This window comes from Cygnus olor, chromosome 1 (genome assembly GCF_009769625.2).
Source record: "Cygnus olor isolate bCygOlo1 chromosome 1, bCygOlo1.pri.v2, whole genome shotgun sequence".
In the NCBI taxonomy this organism is placed as follows: Eukaryota; Metazoa; Chordata; class Aves; order Anseriformes; family Anatidae; genus Cygnus; species Cygnus olor.
Window position 1 is genome coordinate 104,799,267 of NC_049169.1, and position 22,847 is coordinate 104,822,113.

General features: G+C 39.1%; 1 protein-coding gene across 12 annotated transcripts in view; it reads left to right on the top strand.

Moving 5' to 3' along the window:
* The window catches only part of LOC121079132, a 242,263-nt gene that overhangs the window by 134,665 nt on the left and 84,751 nt on the right, over positions 1–22,847 (top strand). For all 12 annotated transcript variants that reach the window (XR_005824895.1, XR_005824894.1, XR_005824915.1 and 9 more), the window contains one exon: positions 7,665–7,707. Coding sequence is in view for 5 of the 12 variants with exons in the window: in XM_040576020.1 (XP_040431954.1) it covers positions 7,665–7,707 (43 nt within the window). In the remaining 7 variants the exon portion in view is untranslated. The remainder of the gene's footprint in view (positions 1–7,664; positions 7,708–22,847) is intronic.

Consider the following 22,847-nt stretch of genomic DNA (forward strand, 5'->3'; position numbering starts at 1 on the left):
TGAATGGGAGGGTGAATCTGCATGTTGATTATTTTTATGCTGAACAAGTTGAGTGTCACTAAGATGAGGAAGGTAAATACTTTCAGGCTGTGGATGGATTTTGGAGTTGTGCATGTGCACGCCCCCCTTTTCAATACATTTCGGCTGTTGTTGGTGCTGGGCAGCAACTCCTCTCTGTCCACCTGACACAACGCTGGATTTCCTGCGCGCCTCAAGTCTCCTTTTTATTTCACCTTGGGGAAAATGGAGGCGGGGGTGTGAAAGAAAAAGAGGAAGAAAGAAAGAACAAGGGGGGTGAGGGGGGGGGACGACAGAAGGCAGGCCCCATCCCAGCAGCCCTCCTGCCCCCCGCGTCTCCATCGCCAGCCCCAAGCCGGAACAGATTTGAGTGGAGCTGCCCCGGCTCTATCATCTGCGGCGTGCAGAGTCATCACGGCCGCGGTGCATAGCTGAGAGCCGGAAAGCAAACAGCTGCTGTAGCCTGATTTGAGTTAAAATAGTGTCAGTGTTTAGTCTGGCGCACTGCTTCAGGAGAGATTGGCAGCTGGGTCAAACAAAGTCATTCCATTGGCTCCCTTCCCAGCCAGCTTCTGCTAGTATTTAGGTACTAGTGCAGCCTAGGCCCCTTTTCTCAGGGATAGCCTAACATCTGACCGCACCCTCCTTGCTGTTTAAAAAATGCCTTTTCACTCTTTAAGATAAATCCATTATTAGACAATCTGCCACTAATAGTGCAGTAAGGCTGTTTTTCTCCCGAAAGCCGACGCATCCCGCTCCCGCCGCAGTGCAGAAAGCAGGCTGTTACAGTGCCGGATTCATAAAAGGGGCCTTTATGGCTGGTGAAAGAATATCTGTGTGCTTAGGCCGGAAACTTTTTGATCCAGTGCAAAGCCAGACGACACCTAGGTAAGGCCGTCTATCGAATCTGCTTTTGCGGGACAGGGAACTCTGTTAATTGCAAGTGCTTAACGTTTGCGTGAGCTTTTCGACAGCCTTTTCAGAAAGTTTAGGAAGCAGTTTCTGCGGGGTCTCCAGCTCTTTCTCTCCTCCCTCCTTCCCCCTCCTCACTCCTCCGGTGGTGGCTTTCAGGCTCGCTGGGGCTCAGGGCGCTGCTCTCCCTCCCAGCTCTGCGAGGAGGAGGCAGAAAGTTGTGCCGCCGGAGCAGAGGCGTGCGGCAGCGCCGCGGCCGGGAGGGCTCGCAGGGAGCTCTCGTAGCTTGCGCGGGCTGCCCGGGCAGTCCCTTAAAAAGTAGTTGCAAACCGCTCTGAGCTAACAAGGGTTTAATTACGGAAAAGTTTAATGTGGCGATGGAAGGAATATTAAGTAAGTTGTCTTTGTCTCGTACTTTTTAATTTTAGTTGTTGCTTTAGCCTGTTGGGTCACATTTTTTGTCAGCGCTGAAGGCTGCCATGAATTGGTAATGAGGGCCCCTTTTGCACATGATTTTGGCGCTTGGCCAAGATCAACTTCCCAACGGCAAGCTTTCTCTAAAAGAACCTGAAGCATTTTTTTGTGATTAGGAATCATGTCTGAAAGCTGCCACAACCAGTTGTGTAGGCATGTCAAAATGACTTTATACAGTATATCTGAAGCATTCAGGGAGGCGGGGGGTGGGGGCGGGGAGGGTGTCTGTTTTTTCCTGATGTACCAAATTGTTGCTATTAGCAGGCTGAATTTCCGCAGCTTGTGCACCTCCAAAAAGCAGGCTGCGGGCAGCGAAGGCGTAATGGGAGTCATTGGTACCTCTAGATTTTCCAACGCGCCCAAGCGGCCCCAATAGTCACGTTTAAGCAGGATACAGTGGTAGGGGCTGCTTAAAACACTTGTGGACGTAAAGCAGATGAATCTTTAAACTTTTAATCTCAGTAAATTATGCACAATGCACAGTAAGTAATGACATTTTCTGGAAGTTTCTTTGTTTGAATTGCATAAGTGGAGCTTTTTGCTGTAACTGTTGAAAAATATGTACCTAGATCCACTGAGGGGGGAATGTGCAAGGAATATCTCGGCTGTGCCTCTGGATTTATCCTCGGTCCTTGAAGTCTGGGTATGGATCTGAGCTGCAAGACAGGGAGCAGAACTTGGGCCGTCCTTTGTTGTTAAAAAGGGGGAAAGGGAGTTAGTGTACAGAGGAGTAACGAGCTGCGAAAGTTCATGTTTCAAGTGCGCTCTGAGTTTCGAAACTTGTGGAGCTCATCAGTGCAATAAATGGGCGATTATTCCTCACTGATATTACATAAGCAGCTCTGGCACTGTAAGGGAATACATTATTATTGTACACTCGAAGGTTTTGTGAATTTAATCTCTGTTTAACAAAGCAGCCCAGCAACTGGAAATTAAGGACCTCCTCTGACACGCTGTGTGCTCTACCCCGCTGTCTTTTCCATGCGTGTGCGATGTCAGACAAAGTGCGGCAGGCAGTCTTTTTGTTAGGTATTTTTTATTTTACATGGCAACACTTGTGGTTGCAGTCCTGGAATTGCCTGTGTCTGCCTCGACGTGCTGCTTACTGACACGCAGTGCCATACCCGCGCAGCAGCATCCGTGCGGAGCCGCCGTTTCGCACCTTCCCCTGCACCCTTCCCCCCAGCTCGGTCCCCTGTGCAGTAGTTCCTGCAGCTAAAATGGGCTGTACAGGTACCGTCTTTCTGCTGTTCAGGCGTACGTTTTCTGTAAGGTGTTTGTGTCTGTGTGGGTGTCTGTGCTGCCTTCGTTACATAACGCAAGACATAACGAGGCTGGGGAAAAAACTTAGGCTTCACAGACACTTCAGTGCCTCGACTTCCATTGATCTTGTGTGGGAGGGTTTGTTCGTTGTTACCTTGCAGGAGACTGAGTTTCAATAAAGTCTCCTCCGAGTTTAATTGTAACACGTAGCATTTACAAGGAAAGAAAAGCAGACGAGATGAAAACGTTGAAAACAAAAGGCGGAGAGTGTTAGCAGGCTGAAGTAAAATGGATAAGAGTCACTGCATTTTTACTGGGACATTTTAAAAGTTTTACAGCAGGGAGAAATACATCACAGTTGAATCCTATTTTCATGTAAAGCACTGTGAAAAGACCATGCTGGATGCAAAAGTAAACGTGACAGCAGAATTTTAGCGAATTGTTTCAAAATTTATTTGCCGGTGTGTGGAAGTAATTTCTCATGAGTTACTAAATTAGGTACGCTTAATTTCAAATATGCATATACTCATCAAGTTACTGCAAAACGATAACTTTAAAATGTTTTCCTGTGGTATTCCTAGTTTTACCTAGAAGGTTTTACTGTGAAATAGCAAACACGTGCTAGTGCACTACTTCCACAGATTTTCAGTTCTGTTTTGGTTGGTGAAGGACTGTGTTATAAATCACAGCAAGTTATGCTCCAAAAACTTTGTGAGCACTTTCTAAATCCAGAACCAAATGTTGTCTAATAGAATGCCTGAAGTGAAAAATGTAATATATGAAGTAACAAAGAGTTTTACACAAAAACTTAAAACATTATAGATTTGGCTTTTGATAGCTTGCAGTAAATTAGTGTTTTCTTTCATCAGGAAATGTATTGTCTGCATGAATATACACGGAAGTCACATTTCCATCAAATAAATAAGCATTCTGCTTTCATAAATATTTAAGTATAAGGCTTAAAATGTAGAGATACTATACTCTAGTTTTAAATCCTAAACTGGTAGATTAACATTTCTTCATTACAGCTAGGTTGGTAAATGACTGATTAGTTACCTTTCCTGAGACTGCAAAAGGTGAAGCATACTAAGTATTCTCCATTATGGCATTTTTGTTTTTAACAGCCCTCAGAAATAATGTGTCTCTAATCTTCCTACTTGGAAGGCTTTATGTTTTCTATTTGTTTGCAAACATTTCGTGAAAGGGTGCAATTATAAAGCTTAACTTCGCAGTAATTTTGTATATTAGATTTTGCTCCACAAACTGTTGAACTCCCAGTCACCCATTTCAGTGCAGTAAACAAATCTATTCTGCATTCAAAATAAAAATTCTTGCTTTGTAGTTGGCATTTTTAATGGCTGCTAGACATTAATATACTACGTGTTTTAGTAGTGCAGTATAAATGTACATATTGTTATACATTTGAGTAAAAGTTACAAAGGTATTTATAAAATATATAAAAAAATAAACATATTGTACAACACTTTCAGTTTATCAAGATATCATGAGGGCTTGTAAAAATAGCTTTATTCCTCGATAGATTCTACTGCATGTTTTAAAACTTTAGAAATGAAACCAGGCTGTTTTTTTGTTTGTTTGTTTGTTGTTCTTGTTGTTGTTGTGTGTTGTGTTTTTTTTAAGCAAACGTTTCATTCATATAAACTCGGCACTTTGTTCTATATATTCTAAATTCCAGCAATGAGATAAATAAATTGCTGCATTGGATGGAACATAATTATTGAATTTTGGCAGAACTTCAGTGAACTCTGCCATGAAAGATTAATGGGCACAGTGTGCTCTTAGATTCTAAAGTAACAGAGGAAGATAAGGGGAGTGCATAACAGGCTCCAACCTTTGTGGTTTAGAAAAAATAGAAAATGATGGGTGAATGTTAACTTTTGGCATAAACTGCTAATGATAATATTTTGTCATCTCGGTGATAAAAACTACACAAAGAGACAAGAAAATCCAATTTAACTGAAATTCTCTTCATTTCTTTCTTGCTCTGCTTCACATTTTTCTGTGTTCGAATAGCCACGATTGCTCTGTATTCTTACAAAAAGGAGAACGTAGCAGGCAGGATACATACTTGCAGGATACAGTAATATGAGTAACGAAGTCCCTCCATATCGGCATTTTCACTAGAGTTACGATTTTGGTTTGTGATTACGCTGCAGTGATTTAGAAATGCAGGTAAAATTGCACTGGCTGCATAAAGGCTGCGTGCAGTCAGAATGATTTTTGTTGTTGCTTCCTCTGTGCTTTCTCCACCAAACCTTCACAGTTCATGATGCCTGTATCGATTGACAAAGTGCTGCTGCAATCACAAAATAATATTCTTCTGGGCTTTTGAATTGTTGCTGCACCCTGGTAACGTTTTTAGTTGAGAACAGTGCTCCACTGTCGTGCCAGTCCAGCTCCCCAGGCAGGGCTGACAGCACAGCAGAGGCCTCGCAGGATTTTCTGTCTGCTATGTCTGGGGGAGCAGAGGGGCACCAGAGCAGCCCTGCTCAGGGGCACCGGCCCTGGCCTTCCACCTTCTCCCCAGTGCAGATGCTGGTGGCCCCGAGCAGCAGCGGGGACCATGCCGATGCACCCACAGTGCCCTGAGACAGGGCGAGTCAGGCAGGATGCACCCATGGTGGTATTTTCCCGATTGGTTTGTGCTGTGCTTCCAGACAGTTAACCTGCTGCTACGATGGAGTGCGTTCAGCTCAGTGTTTTAAAATGGCAGATATCCAGGATCTTGGATATATTTCACGACTTCAAAGACAGACGTTTCTGCTCTCCTTCCCAGTCGCATCCGTAAGCTCATGATGACAGTGTTATGAGTGGGGTAGCCAGAGATGCGTACCGGCGAGGGCCTGATGTCGGGTCTACGGCAGTCCTCAGGGAGAAAAACCCTGACCTGGTGGCTCCCGGGACCCTGCGCCTGCTGACCTGGCTGCTCCAGGATGCCAAAAGCTGTGTCTTCCCCCTTCCTTCCCAGCCGTGCTAACACCACTGACATTACCATCCTCCCCACGCTGCTACGTCGTCTTCACTGGCACTCCTCAAAGAGGAAGGCTTAGCAAGTAAAGGTGTATGTGTCCTGGCATCATCGAGGGGCAAGTGTCTGAATCCTTATCTTGCCCATTTGCAGTCTTTTCTCTTGTCCTTCTCCCCTTCAAAAACTTAGTCTTGTGGCTGGCCTTCCTTATCTCCGTATTGCTGATTCAAAAAAAGTGCAGAAAGTGCAGCTACCCGTGTGCAAGTGTCTTCCTACTAAAATGCTGCATTAGGTGCTCTATGTCCAAGGTGAAATGAATTTACACACTAGGTCTGTTATTTTTGTAATTAGACATAATTTTTCTTTCAGTAATGTTGATTTCAGGACACCTTCATATTCAAATGTACAAGTGCTTCTTTTGCCCTGTAACTGTGTTGAGTTGGAAAACCTTTAACAAGTTATATTTACAGAGTGTGCCTGTATTTCCAAGTAGACCACGATCCTTTTTTCTTTCAGGTTTAAGCAACTCACAGAAATGAAACATTTTTTAGCAATGTAAAATTGTTACCGCAGGTTATCCAATAGGAGGAGGAATATTATGCCATGGACGGTAAATGTATTTGCAATGTGAAATCAGATTATGCTTTTACAGCGGTGGGATTATGGACCGTTAATATATTCAGTCTCTTAAAGCATTACAAACATTTTTGCAAAAGTTACATGTATGACCCAGGGAACACCACCGTGCATTATTTTAGCGCATCATAGTTGGGTGAGTGTTCAAATGTCTCGGAAGGCTGTGAGATGACAAGAAAGGGTTCATTGCAGCAGGTCTTGCTGCTCCCTCTGTGCCGAGCCGGGGCAGCCAGAGCAGCTCGCAGCCTGCTGTGAGTCGGCAGCGCTGGGGGCCGCGGATGGAGGGCAGGAGCAGGCCAAGGCACTTGGCAGCTCTGCAGGTTGGCCGTGGCTCTGCCTGATAGAGAGGCAGCACAGCGGCTGCCATGGGATGCTGGGATCAGCTGTGCTGTGAGCCTTCCCCAGAGCAGCAGCTTTCCCCTTCCTTGCAGCTGCAGCCCCAGAGCCCTTGGCACGGGCTGCGAAGGCGCACGGGCAGCACGCTGGGACAGGGTTCGGTCCCAAGGGGCTCCTCTGTGGCTTCACATCTCACTGCAAGACCTACATCCTGAATTAAAGGCAGAGAATACTAGGCAGGTGAATGCATTTTTATTTTTTTTAGATGCCTACCATTGTGGAGGCTTTTATTTAGGCACAGTAACTTCCAAGGAGATCAAAATATGCTAAAGTGATACTTGGATTTTTTAGTTACGGACACATAGTGCAGGTCAGCACAGCAAATGATGCTCAAATATAGGCTGTAAAATCGCGTACCGTACCCTTTGCAAAGTTACGCCTACTGGCGTGTGTTCCTGACAAGTCTGTCCCTGGGTGTGACAGGTCTCCCGGGGGGTGAGCATTGCGAATTCTCAGCCTTTGCCTTCCACTCTGATATACTGAATCTTGCGTGTCAACATTATACTCTTCTGAAACATTGAAGGAGTGTTGTAAAGAAGAAAAAGAATCCATAGAAATATGAAACTTTTTTTTTTTTTTTTTTTTTTTTTTTTTAGGAACAGTGATGTAAAAAAGCTGTTACACTTGGTTGGGGCAGGGTGGGGGGAGTAGGGAGGAAGGTTAAGTTTAGAAAACCCAACCTAATCATGTAGCTCAATGTTTGCAACCTATGAAAATATTTATGACAGAATTGAAATACCGTTAGGCTGACAGATCACAGTTGAAATAGCTTTTTGTGATCTCAGAGTATGGCTGAAGAAGCCATGAGTATTTGACTATAATCCTCATGTGTTAACAGTAGTAAAGAAACAAATATTGGAAAGGAATTCCAAATACTTGCAAGGTATCTCGTTTGGGGTTTATACATTAGTTCACTAAATTCCAATTCCCAGACCAGTAATCATGATTGTTAATGTGTATCTTTTATGACTTTCAGAGCAAGAGAAGCCAACTTTAGGAGCATGCTCATACCCTCAATGGTAAGTACCCTAACTCTAATCAAGTTTATTACATTTTTGTAGAGTAGAGGTATTTTCGAGACCACACTTGCTGCAGCTTAGTCACACAACAGCTTCAAATGTCGTTCTGGAATAATAGGGTAGTAATGTGATATACTCTATAATAAAAATCAGTGTAAAGCACAGGTGGTTGCTAGTATTTGTGTGGTCAGATATAAAAGCTTCACTATGGGTACAAGCTACTGCTTTCCCACTTGAGGAAAGTATAATTAAAAGTGGTTTCCAGATGTGCTGGCCCACATCTGCCATTTCTAAAAGTGACTTTTACAAATGCAAACTGAACTATGTTGCGTTCATCATTATAAAGCTGTTGATGGGGTTTCAGATAATTAAAAAGTTGGGAGCATCAGTATCCCTGCTGTAAAACTGAGGTGTCTTTAAACAACAGATACTAGCTTCTTATGTTTCTGTTGTGTTCTTAGGGTTTTCTATGATAAGTTCATAGCTGAGCTGTGGCAAATATGCAAAATCTATCTGGACAAAAATTAACATTTATTTCATGGAGAGGTGAGAGGTGGTGGGTTCCTTGCTAGGTATTAAATTTGCTACCAGAGAGGTGCAGTAAGGTGTTTTTGTTGCTATTGTTGTTTTCTTTTCCTTGCAATACAGGGAAATAAACGGCATCCTAAAGCATTAGACTTCAGTTCCTTTATCCTAATTTTCAAGTCTGGACATGTAAAATGCATCTTCTAATTTTGACTGTGTCTGTAGATATGTAAATAGTTGGAAAATGAGAAAAATATGCTGAAAAATGACCTTTAATTAGTCTCAAAACAGAAAACAGAAGGAACTCTGTAGTTATAAGCTTATGTAATGCATCCTTAGCTGAACTATCTGGAAAAAAAAATTAGAACAAAATTCAGAAAAGGTGGTAGGCTTTAGAAAATTGTTGAGAGAAGATTACAGCTCTTTTGATTTAAGTAAATATAGATTTTTAGGACAAAATATTTGTCCTAATATCCATGTAATTTCATTAGAGCTAGTATTTGCCCTAGAAATCTTGTTAAAATAAACCCCCTGTTACAGAAGAAAGTTTTTGCAACTCCAGAAGTTGTAGTTGCTGCCGCTGTTTGGAACAAGCTTCATGGAAGAATGCTGTGCCTGTCATCTTCGTAGCAGTGCTTGTTTTAGCACTGTTCACTTACTGATCCCTGTGTCTTCCAGTGAATTTTGAAAAATAAAGGTTGGGTCCTACTATTCTGAGTATCTTGGACTATTGACCAGGCGGCTAAATAGTGAGAGAAGGTTTTGTACAATATTATGTGTGATAACGCCTGACCTTTGCATGCATTTTCTTTACTTACTTCTGCAGATGTGACTCATGGCGTTCTTGTCAACTGAGAGTCTAATCCTTAGCATTTTATTTTAGGGAAATACCAAGATAAATTAAATGTTTTTTTTGGGTGTTTCCTCTTAGTTGGAATTTTCTGCATGGAAGTCACTTTCCAATTTAAATCTCTCTTTCTTGACTAAGCACAATTGAAAGGCTCTTATGAAGTGCGTAACTATTGGAATATTTTGGTGAAGGTTGAATTAGAAAAACAGAAAAACAGCTGTTCAGATCAAATAATTTTTAAAATAAACCTTTACATCTAGCCTGTACTGATTTTTTTTTTTTTGATTTTTTTTTCGGGGGGGGGAGGGGGAGGAGGACAGTAATTTCTCATTATAAAACATCGAAAGTTCTTGCAAAGGCATTGACAGATTCAGTGACAGGAGACTCACAATGAAAATTTGGTAGCAAACATAGTAAATTGTCCTACATGTTTTTCTTTTCTATAACAACTCAGTGAAGTCCTAGTGCTAGTAAATGAAAGTGCTCTGGCTTGAATATTTTCACCTCAGGGACAGAGGGTCCAGAACAGTGCATAGCATCAGATGTGCCTGGGGCATCTTGAAGATACAATGAAACACATAATCAATAAGCAGGATATTAGTAACTGCAGAGTAAAACAGTGATTTCAGTGGTATTCATTGCTAGTAAAGCAGATCTTTTTTTACATTGTAATAACTATGTAAATTATAAATATTCTATCTTGATACAAAGCCTTCAAATTTGTGTTACCAGTGCAGTGACTGGGTTGCAAGTGTGTATTTACTAACATACACACATTTAATATTACATCACATTTATTTAAATCACCGTTTGCCCAGAAGGTAGAATTTTAGCACACAACTGTAATAATTCCTTTTAATTTCTGGCAAAATGCCATTCAACATCAAGCTTAGAATTTTCTACAAAACTGCAGATATTCAGATGTGAAAATGTGCTAAATAAACACTACCTATGCACTTAATTCACAGTACGTTGCAATTAAGACTTGCTAGCGATTACTCCCCTGAATTGGTTATTCACATCAGAGATCAGCCCCTGCCAGCTCCACAACCTAGCTCGCATTTTTATGCATTACGTTTTTGATATAATGAGTCGGTTTTTTGCAGGACCTCTGAGTAAGACAAAATAAGTAGCTCACTAAAAAGCAGATTCTTTAGATAGTGGGGGGTTTACATCCTTGCTACCCACAGAATTCCAAGTACTTGTTGATTAATCGTGTTTTTATTAGTTGAAAAGTGAAATACTGACCTGATAGGGGAGATGACAAAAGTCTTTTTGGGCTGTGCATCAAAGGGCATGATGAAGGCAGTATATTGGAAGGCAGAGAAGCTGCCTTGACTGATAAAAGCAGAAGACAATGCGACAGGGACAGATTCCCCTTCAAGTGCAACAAACCTGTCGACTGTACTTAAAACAGCTGAGGTAACACCCTCCTGCTGTATAAACCACTGACAGATATTGAGTGCAATTTTGTAAGAGGATGGTGACTTGGTAACTTTGAGTGGAGAAACACTATGAACTGAACAACTGCGTGGTACTGTTGTTGGCTATTTATTGATAGTTTTGCAAGGACATCCTTGGGGCCTTGACCAAACTGATGTAGTGGGTGTCATTCCTGCCCACAGCAGGGGATATATACTATATCCTTTTTGTTTGTAGTATTCCAGAGTGCAACAAGTGCAATGCACCCTATTTCACCCAGAAGAAATTTGAAAAGACCTGCTTTATCTTCATTTAGAATATTTTTTTTTGCCTTGTTCCTGAGTTTAATACTTTATTGTAAATCTTGCCAGCATCTCTTACGTCTTCCAGTTACCCATTCTTCACCTGAAGTTAGAGACTACTGTTTGTGGCCTCACAATTTGCTGCTATAGGAAAATAGTCTATAATCTTAGAAATAGTTGAGTAAGGCCTTTAAAAAGAGCAAGCCACAGAAACAGAAAAGTTCTTAAATTTTAAGACATTTTTGAAATAAAAATATCCCTAATAATGAAAAATACAAGGAGAAGAAAGAAAGATACACTCAAAATATTTCTTAAAAATCTTCAAAATTTTTAATGAATTGACTTTTAAATGGCTTTACAGAACTTGAAGATGGATCAGAAATAGTTATGTTGAGTGTCAACAATTTTTGATGCTTTTTGAAATTTTTGAAATTTTGAATTTTGAAATTTCTTATTTCTCATCTCTGAAATAGTAACAAAAAGATAAAATATTGGTTATTTTATAAATAAAGTTCAGGGGAAAGGTTAATGAAATCAACTTTAATATTTAATATTAGCAATTTTGAAATACTTCATTTTGGATGAGGCCCTGGGTGACCTGATCTAGTGGGTGACATCCCTGCCCATGGCAGGAGGGAATTAGCTGATCTTTAATGTACCTTCCAACCCGAGCCATTCTATGGTTCTGTGATTTTATTTTTCTACATATCTATATTAGCATTTGGAAAAAAAAATCATTTTGAACTTTAAATCAGAACTTCTTCATGTTGACAATGCCTAAATGTAGTATTTCAGCAATTTCAAAACTGTCTGCTTCTTCAAAGGAAAATGAATTGACACATATCCCTGCAAATAACTTTGCTTATAATGAACCAACCTTTTCTGAGGGAAGATTGTCTAAAATGTTTCCTGCTAACCATATCATGTGACAAACCTATTATGTATTCTTTACTTCTTTAATCTTTGTGTTTCGTGGCTTTGTGCAGTGTGAGACATTAACAGATTATCAATTTGAGAGGTGAGTTTTCTTGTTCCTTTTTAGACAGAATGAAGTAGGTGGCAAGACATATGCCATCTAGCCCAAACGCTTTGGCTGTGGATAAGCCTTATTTACTAATGTCAATTAGACCACTGAAACCACTGAAAGCTGGATGTTTACCGATTCTCAAGGTCAGCATTTGTTACACCACTGCAAATATGGTGTAATAAAAATATAATAAACCATATTTGCAGTGGTGTAGGCCATTGTGCTGCAAATAAGCTTGAATACAGCCATGCCCTAACTTACTGCCCCGAGGCTTTACGTCCTTCAGTTGTCCCCTGGTGCCCAGGCTACCTGTGAGGTGCCCAAGTCTGCAGCCTGCAGGGAGAAGAGCAGCAGGACTGGGTCCTTGGGAGACCAAAGGTGGTCGCCACCAGCTACTGTCTGTGTGACTGAAGTAGTGGGAGTCCTCCCTGCGTCAGACCTTCATTTAACTGGGCTGCAATTCCTTCGTGTTCTGCTGTTCCCTAAGGGCATCCTGATGTTTAAGGAAAGCTTAAACAGACAACTCTTAATATGGTCATCATTCAAACGGATTTTACCACTGTTTTATAATTTTTTTTACAAGGGGACATCTGCTCAATGCCAGACAGAGACGTAGGCATTGTGCCTTCTATTCTTGTGCACTAGCACCGAAGACCAATACATCCCTTCCTCACCTGTTTTGCTAAAACCATCTCTACACTCCTTCCTAATCAAATGTATCAGAACTGAGATTATTTCTGATCAGTGCTGATTCAACCAACACCCTCTCTGCTAGAGACATAGGAGATCAAATATGTTCTAAATATTTATTACTTGCAGTTTTCTGTCATGCAACTAGAAGAGCTTTTTATTTTGAGCTATCCAGTCTCTTCTTAGTACTGGCTTCCAAATTCAGATGATTAAAGAGATATTGTAAGTCTCTGAGAAATAAGCCTTAGCCACTTAGGAACAAGGCGTGAGTTTCTCTCTCTGTCAGTAGTTAAGTTTAAATGCCCGTTGGCACAGAGTTGCTGTTGACAGACGCTCGCTGCTTAGCTGTGAGCATCTTGTTTGTCTGGTGTGTGATATCCTGCTTTGGGCTCTGTACTGTGAGAATGAAGCAGAGAACAATGATGATAATCAGAGGTCTTGAAGATCTGATATACAAGGAAAGTTTGGAGACACTAGACAAATGTGTTAGGAATGACAGGAGTAACTGGTGCTGCGTTGGGGCAGTGTGGTGGACTAGATGATCCCTTGTGATCTCTTCAGCTTGTCTGCCCATTCCCTCCATCATTTCCCCCATTCTCCTTCTACTTCTCCCCCAACTCCCACCCACCAGACACAACACACACAGTTTTCTAACATTTCAGGGATAAATTGTGCACAGAGCTTCTGGTGATTAAGCTTGTAAAGAGTCATCAAAATTTAACTTCTTTCATTAAGATAATATTTGATGTCTGGCAGACTGATTTGTAAGGGAAGAGCTGCTATAGTGGGTGGTGTTTGGGAAAGTAATTCTCTTCAGCTTCTATCATGGCTCCTTTTTGGAATTGCATTTCCTGGTGCTGTGCCTGAATACCTGAGGTGCTTTCTGAAATGAGAAGGAAGCTCTTGGTCCAGGAGAAAATTCTGTCCTCTTTCCTTAGGTCCGTTGTACTCAGAAGCATCTGACCTGTCCCACTGAAAATTCAATGGGAAAGCCCCACTTCAGTAATGTTTAAATAAAGGGGAGTACTTACTAGCGAACTGGGGCGTAGATGGAAAAAAATAACAAACAAGCAAAACCCTTGTAAACCATAAGTTGTTTCAGGATGGCACCTTCCTAAATGGCTAAATACATGTCTATGGGAAGCCCCTGTACTTATATAATAGGATAAAGGAAGATAAATTGGATTTTGAGTATTTTGTAATTTAGTTTGGATTTTACTTTAACCTTTTCCTGCCACTGAAAGAAACAAAAGTATACAGTGCTGAGAATCTCTGTTTAATATTAAGCAAATCCTTTAGCACATACAAAAGATAAGTCCATGGAGTTCAGGTTTGCCAATTCAGCATACTACGAAAAGCTTACAGAACATGTAAATGACACACTTTGATAAAAAATGGCAGACTGCAAAGTCTTGTTGTGGCAGCTACAGCCACAGAAGGCTACTGGATTTTCCTGTAAAAGATGAGGGATATTGGGCATGGATAAATGCATCAAATTGCATCAAAGTAATATAGGTAGATAGGTAATTTCTTGTCAAAGGTGTTCAAAGTAATGGCTGGATTCTTTCTGATTATGGGAGTTTGTAGGGCAGAATGTGTCATACCATCATGAAAAACACCTGTCTGCGTCCTTCTGAGAAAACAGGTGTGTCAGTCATGATGGACTGATTGTTTGCCATAATGCTCCACAAGGCAAGCAAGGCTAGGGATTCTAGCAAGCAAATTCAGGTAGAAGCAGGTTTCCATAATATATACAAAATTACTAGAGACTGTGAGTGTACTGAAAAGTAGGTGTTCCCTAAAATCATACTTACTAAATAATTTCAAAGGCTTCAAAATTCAAAGGCTTCAAATTTCAAAATAAGTAATTATTTATAGTTGTAGAAGCACCTAAATAACATAAAAAGATGACCAACCTATCATCATGGTTCCTGGTCCATAGTTGGAGGTAGGTTTGATAAAATTCATCTGGGTGGAGATTTGTACCACAAAAAGTCAAGAAGGACTTTGGAAAATGGATTTTCTAGTGAGTGACTGAGTACTTTTAGTCAGTGAAATCCATCTGAGTGACATGGACTTTGAAAATGCACTCTACTTTTTACATCCTCAGGTAGAAAAATGTCTACTCCCTTGGGTATGGTTAACAAGGAAAAAGAAAAATCTTTGCAGGCATTAGGAACAGGGAAAACCTCACTTTCTACAGTGTTTATATCATCTACTTTTAAGTTGTAGAAGAGAGCGTAGTTGCCTGTTTCTCTCCATAAACTGTTTGATGCCTTATCAGCCTCAGTCCTCCCATGTTTTTCCATGGTGTACCTTTAGCTTTTTACTGCTGGATTCAACACACACTTTTTTTGCAGGTTTTATACAGTGTGCTTGATATTGTCTGTACCGTAGTCTTTTCTGCTGTGTGGTTGGTCTGCTGATGTGCTGAAGATCATCTATTTCAACACCTCGAAGATGATAAATGAGAGTGCAGGAATGAAAGGACTAATGCAGGAATTAAGTGGTGTCTGGCCTTTCTGTTGCCCTTCCATGCTGGGGTTGCATTTCATTCAAAGCATCACTCATCTTCTGAGCACAAAACAATTTATTATTTTTTTTTTTCAGGTAAATTGTTGTTTATATATTTCTTTAAAATATTAAGAAACTGGCAAGAACTGTTATTGCCAAAAATCTTGTGGAGGATCACTATCATAGGAATCAGAATTTGAAAATCTGAGCTTGAAGTGGGAATTTAAAGTCCACAATAGTATCAATAAAATATATATTAGACAGATTTGTGATGAGATTGTGGAAACTGAGGAGCAGAAAAGAAAAGAAATACAGGTCTGTCATGACCTGAAGTTATGAAACAGGGAGGTAAAAGAGACACTACAAGGAGGTAGGATAATACTAGATAAGGTTCCAAAGTTTTCAGAGTATACCCAAATCAAATCTCTCTAGTCTCTGACATTTTGTCTGGAACAAATATCACAGCATTCCAGCTGAGAAGTTTATATTAAAAAATCTGTTTTAAGCCAATGAAATAATTTGATAGAGTGTGTTCAAAAGTAATGAGCCAGTAAAGAGTGAGGTATCTGTGATGCCGTATCGAATGAGAGCTCACATCTTTATGGTAGTATGGGAGATGGCTGATGTACAGCTATAAGACTTGAGTAACTGATGGGTGGAATCTGTAGGGAGACTGCTGCTTCATCCCATCTGTAAGGTACCACTCGCAGAAAACAATGCTGAATGGCATTTTTAGTGTTAAGAACCCCTCCGCACTCTTTCTTTTCCCCCAAATCTTAAGCTAAATGTCAGCATTACTTGCACATACACGATTTTAAAAATGTTCTGGAGTGAGTTGTGTCGTCTCAGAGGAACATATCTTCCAGTGCTACCAAAGTCCCTTTCCTCCTTATATGCAGCACAGGTAGTGAGGCAGGACTGAGAGCAGGAAAACTCAGGGGAAATATATGAAATAATACTTGAAATAAAAAAAAAAATTAAAAAATCTACCAAACAGAAGGGAAAAGAGCCTTAGAGAAAGGGTGGCATCAGGGCCCATTACCCTAGAATTACAATACTGGTTCAGCAGTTTTGTGTTTATTTTCCAGTCATGTACACTCCTTTCTGTTTTTCTTCTTGATAGCTGTACATACTCAAAGCCTCACAGTTGAAACAAGAAAACAGACTCTGAAGTTCTTGTTCAGTTGACTCTTTAAAAACAGATCTCTTCTCAGCAGTTTAATATCATGAAAATTAGCCAAATGGACTATATTGGATCGCGTACATCATACCCTGGTGGAAAATATACCAGAATACAGTTCCAGAGACATATTGCCAACACATTACTTGGGAAAAAGTTAGGAAAGAATAGTGGTCTTGTTATACAGATGTTTTTTGACTTACTGGGGGCTACTGATGATGAAACACTTCTCTCTATACCTCCAAGAACATCCAAGTGGAGAGAAAGGGATTTTCACCACCTTATTAAAAGCAAGCTAACAGAAATCCTCACTGAAGTTCAGATGAACTTTGGGCTGAAATTAAGAATTCAGTTTTAATTTGTTTTCCCAAATCTTTCTGTGAGTGTTTTTTTTTTATTTTTCTGTTTTCCTCACTAACTCATTTAGCTACTACATTTTATTCTTTTAAGTTTTTCCTTAGAGCTCTGCCTTAAAAATAACAAATCACTCACAATGCTGCAATATAGGCCTGTTTTGATTGAAAGTTGCACAGGCATCACACATGGATTACTTCCATTGGCTACCTCTTCATTTTCAAATCCAGTCAGAAAGTTGCTTTTCTGGATTTCAACACTCTCCAGTGCTACAGTACTACTTTGGGTCATCTCTGTTTTGTCAGTCACTTCTCTGCTTTCGTTGTGGTCAGCTATGTTTAGCCCCTTCCTATTGCTCATTTCCAGTGTTGTTCCTGCCTCTTTTTCATCATTTGAAACCCAGAGCATCCTTTACATCATGCACTCACTAGAGATACATCTTTTCACATCACTTGCCTTTCATTGTTATTTTTGTAAAGCTTTTGCTAATACTGGTTACAAGTCATAGTACGTAAAAAAAAAAAAAAAAAAAGAAAAAAAAAAGATGTGGCATCATGTCATAAGTTTCTTGTGTTCAGTTAAGTTGTTCCAAGTTTATATTTATGCAAGTGATTAAATGAGATCCTCGTTGTTTGTTTTTTGTTGTTGTTTGGTTGTTGTTGGTGGTGTTTTACAGTGCAGGGCTTTAGCTCAGCTGGGTCTGCCTTTACCCACAAAGCACAGCATTTCCTAACAGTTTGCATTAACTCCTTATTCTTACATTTCAGTCTTAGCTTCTGAAGAGTTTCCTTTGTTTTTCCTGACAGGTAGAATCTACCTACTGTGCCCCCAATGTTGGCAGACAGCAAGTAGAAATTAATGGTCATTTATTGGAATCCTTTGACTTCGTGATATGGTGACTTTGAATGGTTCTCAGGAATCCATTCTTTGAGAGTTTGGGTGTTATTCCCATCACTGAATGTAAAAAGACAATTCAGAAACAGAGGCAATCAGAATTCCTCTGTGGAAGAGCCCCTGTTTCTCCACTGATGTGCATAGAAACTTGTCTTCAACTGTAGGTGAGTTAGGTAACAGAAGTCAAGAAACAGGAAAATCACTACCTTTTGTCTTGAGCTCTTATACTGTGGGTTACTAAGCTTGGTGAAAGTTTGAGGATGAATCTCATAATTGGTCTGAAACAAACTTGAAAATGCCTACTAAAATGCCTACTTTAGTCTCTTCTGCAAGGTTTGAAGTACTGATCAGTCTTTTTATGCTTTGAAATTTGCATCACTTTTTCGTTACGGACTGTGTGACTTCTAACAATAATCCTTTTGTATTTTAAGCTGGGAAGATCAAGTCTTACGTCCCAGTCCCATGACCATATTGCCCTATGATACTTGCTGAAAGTTTGTACATTGAAAAATTCTCACTTATATATCTGGAGATATGTTTTAGTTTTATTCTTGGAGATCAACTCTTAAATCATTACAGCTTTTGTTATAAATTTAAGAAAATGTCAATATCTAAAGGATGAAGATAAATATACACAGTTCAGTTTTCATCGTAAGAAAGATGCAAAAGGTACCGCCTTTGAGGATGTATTTCAGAAGATAACCTAAACATAAAAAAATAAGAGAGTTTATTGTACTCAAAGGATTGTTCTTTGCTCTTCTCACAGTACATAAAGTTCACTCCTGTTTTTCCCTGCTCATGAATACACAAACAGCATTTTGCAAAACCTACCACAATGAATTATTCTAAATGCCAGGTAGATCTTATATGAAGACATCTATTGTATATCAGAGAGAAAGACTGGAGGTGACAAGTAGACATGGCCTGAAATGCCCTTGTGTAGCTGAAGAATGGCATTTCACAGCAAGTTGGCCTCATTGGAAGCTGTGAGCACAAGTATTTGCAATATCTTTAGACAGCATCTCTCTCAAGGCACAAGGATTCTGTTTCTTTGAAATAAGCTGTCATATTACTTGAAAAGAATTATCTAGTATTTCATTACTGTGATATGAAAAAAATATATATTTAAAGAAGTGTTTTTTCATTAGGCCTGTAGATGGAAGGTAAAGACAAACGAAACTCTGATAGGTACAGGTTTGGGTAAATAATGCATTATAAACTACTGTTGCAAAATGATAAAGGAAACCATATAAATATGTGGAAGTGGCAGGCAAACTGTACTCTTGGAAAATTATTGAGGCACTGAGGTATAGAAATGTATTGCTTCAGCACTATTTACTTGATTTTATTTTTTTTTCCTCATAAAAGTCAGCGTTTTTGAGTTTAAAACAACCAATATCCTGATCTTATCACATGGACCATGTCTGCTGGAAGGAAAAGCAGCACACATTTTAGGAAATTTTTTTTTTTTTTTTCTTCTTCCAGTACATTGTCATACTCTACAAGATGACTGTGAAATTTTACAATGCTTATACTCACAGGTACAGTAACTGCATGCTAGGGCAGTAGGTGGAACTTGACGACCTGTAGCTGTACTGTACTAAGTTTTAATAAATCCTGTAGCAATAATGAAAAATGATCTGTTCTTTCATGGCAAAACATGGTTCTGGGATTTCGGTATGTTGAGCAGTATTGGCTTCACAAGCAACCATGTGTTTTTGATTCAGCAGTCTTAATTACAGGAAATTTAATGATAATGAATAGTAACAAATAATAAATCAAAAAAAAAAAAAAAGCAAAGACAAAAGAGAACTTAGTTTCCATCCAAAGGAAAGAAATATTTTGGTAATAAATTGGTGCCTTTACACTGGAAAATTCATTTGTTGTACTCACAGCATATATGCTAACTGTTAGCAGTTGTCCTTTATTTCTTTTTTGCTTTCCTTTTTATTTCTTCTTTGGTATCCTTTTTATGGCTACAAATATCTACTTAGTAATTGGAAAAACGTTGTGTTAATGCATGATCCTAAACAGGAAGGCGGCTGCTGTCTTAAGAATTTGGTAATAGGATATCAGATTCTGTCACTGCTATAAAATCAGTAATAAACTTAGGCAAAATTTTGTCCCTGTTGGACAAGAGTTTTGCCATTGATTTCAGTAGAATCAGAATTTTGTTGTTGGTGTGTAGTAAGTAAAAGCTTGAGTTGGAATCTTTTGCAAGTACTGGAAGGCTGCCTGTTGCCTTGGCTGACGTCTGAAGTCACCTCCTGGTGACTGCTCATCTGTTCATGGTTAGACTGATGTGTTCATAGTCCCTATGTCTGTATCACAGAGGGATCCAACTTCTACAGGTGGTATTATGCTTACATGGTTGCCCAGTGGCTGAATGGAATACTAGAAATGTATCTAGTCTTTGGTTTGTTGGCTTTTGATTTCCAGAAGTGCTGGTAAGGCGGTTTGGAGGAGTTACTGCTGCTGTGTTGTCTTTGCTATAACTTACAGGAAGTAAGACTTGAGTCTCCCAATTTTGTAATTCCTCAAAGAATAAAATAACCAAGAAAGAAATGTTCAGCACTCGGCACCAAATTAAACATAAGGGTGACATTGTGTAGGAACCTGTGCTTGGAAAGCTGGACAATTAAAATACCAAATGTTAAAATTACAAATAAAAGACAAATTCATGGTGTCACTGAGGATTTTTTTAGGTCATTTGTTCTTGGTGCTTCATTGGGTGAATGATTTCAGTGTCCAACAGCAGCAGCAGCTTATATTAGACAGATTTCATTCAAAATTATTTTTGATGTAGTCTATAATCAACTGACTATAGTGCTTCTCATGTCAAATGTTACAGCTAAAGTAATAGTTTTACCTAACTCTGTTGGTAGATTTATTTATGGGCTGCATATCACAGCAACATATATAGATTTATGACATTAATAAAAAGGAGACGTGCTTAGTGATGCACTGTGTCTGGTAACCATTTGCTTGCATTTAAAGTCAATCAAATTTTAAAAAATACAAGTTTGCAGAAGTCTGCAAATTCCAAGTAATGTTTGATGACCACATTCTTAATTTTCCACACTTTTATCAAAATACCTTTTGAATAAATTGTGAAATTTGGTAACTGAAACTCCTTTTCAAGAGTTTCTTTGTATCCCTTCTAATGAAAAGTGCAGTAGCAGCCAAAAGAGTATTAGAAACAGAAAACTTTGCTTTTTACTCTCAGTGCAGTAAAATTTTAAATCCTATTTTGTAGTCCATAGCACTGTTTAAAGAAAAAAACAAATACCTAAAGGGGTTGTATTTCACACCTAAGTCAGTATATTTATACTAATTATTTTGTTGTTCTTGGTGTCATGCTCTCAACTATGTGCTAAAAAATTAACTAGAAAGATGGGAAAACATGTTGTAAACTACTGAACTATAGCCATTTTAATTTCTTATGTTTAAATACAACACATTGTGTGTCTGATGTGGATGCATACTTGATGTGATGCAGTACAGAAGATGGAGCCAGACTCTTCTCGGTGGTATTCAGTGAAAAGAGGCAATTCCATTTAAACAGAATGAAAACCAAACCAAAACAAAATCTTTTTATTGTAAGAGGGTTAAACACTGGAATAAGTTGCCCAGAGAGGCTGTGGAGTCTCCATCCTTGGAGATGAGTCAAAAGCCATCTGCACATGGCCCCGAGCAACCTTCTCTGGCTGACCCTGCTCTGAGCAGGGGATTGGACTAGATGATCTCCAGAGATGCTTTCCTGCCTTGGTCATCTGTGTGAGTCTATAATATGGTCTTGGTCAGTGTAAGAGCTTCTAAAACTATAAGTTATTTTAAACTAACAATCTTACGGAATCACAAATTAACCAGATTCTGAAGTTGTACTATTTGCACCTCAGTGAAGTAAAATACACAGATAATATGTATTTAGGGTAGTATTTAAAACCATTATTAAGGTAGAAGTTGGTAACTGTTACTAAGTTAAAAATCAAAGGCATTTTTTATTGTCATTATAAAACAGGATTCTGAAGGGTAAAACCATAGAGGTTGAAAAAGCAGAAAATTCACGCTATTAGTGCCATGTTTAAAAACATGTCCTGGAGACAGTCCTTAACTAGCTGAAAAATACGTAAATTAGGAGGTTTTAAAATGCTGAGTTGCACAAATGGTTTATAAGATTTTTGTATGTTAACTTTCTAATCTTCATTTTTGTCTTTACTTCTTTTTAAATGTGTGTTCCACTTTAATCTGCCTCAATCTCTTACGAACTTTTCTCTGGCCACGATTGTGAAAATGTTATGGTGTGGTTTTGTGTGCATCTTGTTCAGCTAAGGACTTCAGTGAGGTTTAGCATGCAGTATGGTGATATTGCTAATGTATTTATTTCTTAGCATGTATTCTCCTCAGCAGCAAGAGACATTCCCAGGGAGCCTCTTCCCAAGCACACAATCAGGAAGAACTGCACAGTACTCTTGGCATATATTAGTATCCTTCACTTTCCCCTTCCTTTCTAAGAGGTATTTTGGGGCATATCTTTCCTTGTTTTAATTTTGATTGTATAGGAAACAGCTCTTGTAAGTAAAAGGCACGCTGAAGAGAGGAAAATAAATGAGGAAGTGATGTTATGGCAACAGTTGGAACATCAGTATGAGCAGGTGTAGAAGTGTGGCTGATGTCTAATATTTGGACACTGTATTTACTTGCTGAAAAGTATTTTCAAAAATATTAATAGATATTATACACTTGCAGTAGTTTATAATGCAAAAAGTACAGCTTTTTAATTATTTTTTATTTTGTTGCAGTGTATGCCAATGGTTGTGTGAGGCTTGTAAAATTTTAGGTGCCCTTTTGACTGCATCGTTATCTAGTGTCTTCTTCAGTAAAGAAAGAAAAAAAATATAAACAGTTCTTTTACCTTTAAATTAACATTGTATTTTTAATATTTTGTTGTTTTCCTTTGGAAAAAATATACACATACATATATGCAAATATATATATGTATATGTATATATATTTTTTTTTCTGGATGATAGTTTCAAACAATAAACTGAAACTTTGAATAGCATGCATGGACGTGTTTTAATATATTCATGAGTGATCAGAATACAGTACAGAAATCACATATGCTGCTCTGCTGCAACTTTCAAGGTTCAATCCATCATTCTGGAACCCAGGGGGCTGAGATTTGACATCCTGCCTAGAAACCGTACTTCAGATTGGTTGGAACTGTGCCATCTTATGTTCAGGTTAAAAGAGCAGCTGTAATTTGTCTGGATAGCACTTTAACTATGCACAGCAAATCATAAAACCCATTTTCAGTAATAAACTTGAAACTAAAAGAGGTCCATTTGCTTCATTTCCTGATCCATACAAGATTTTCAT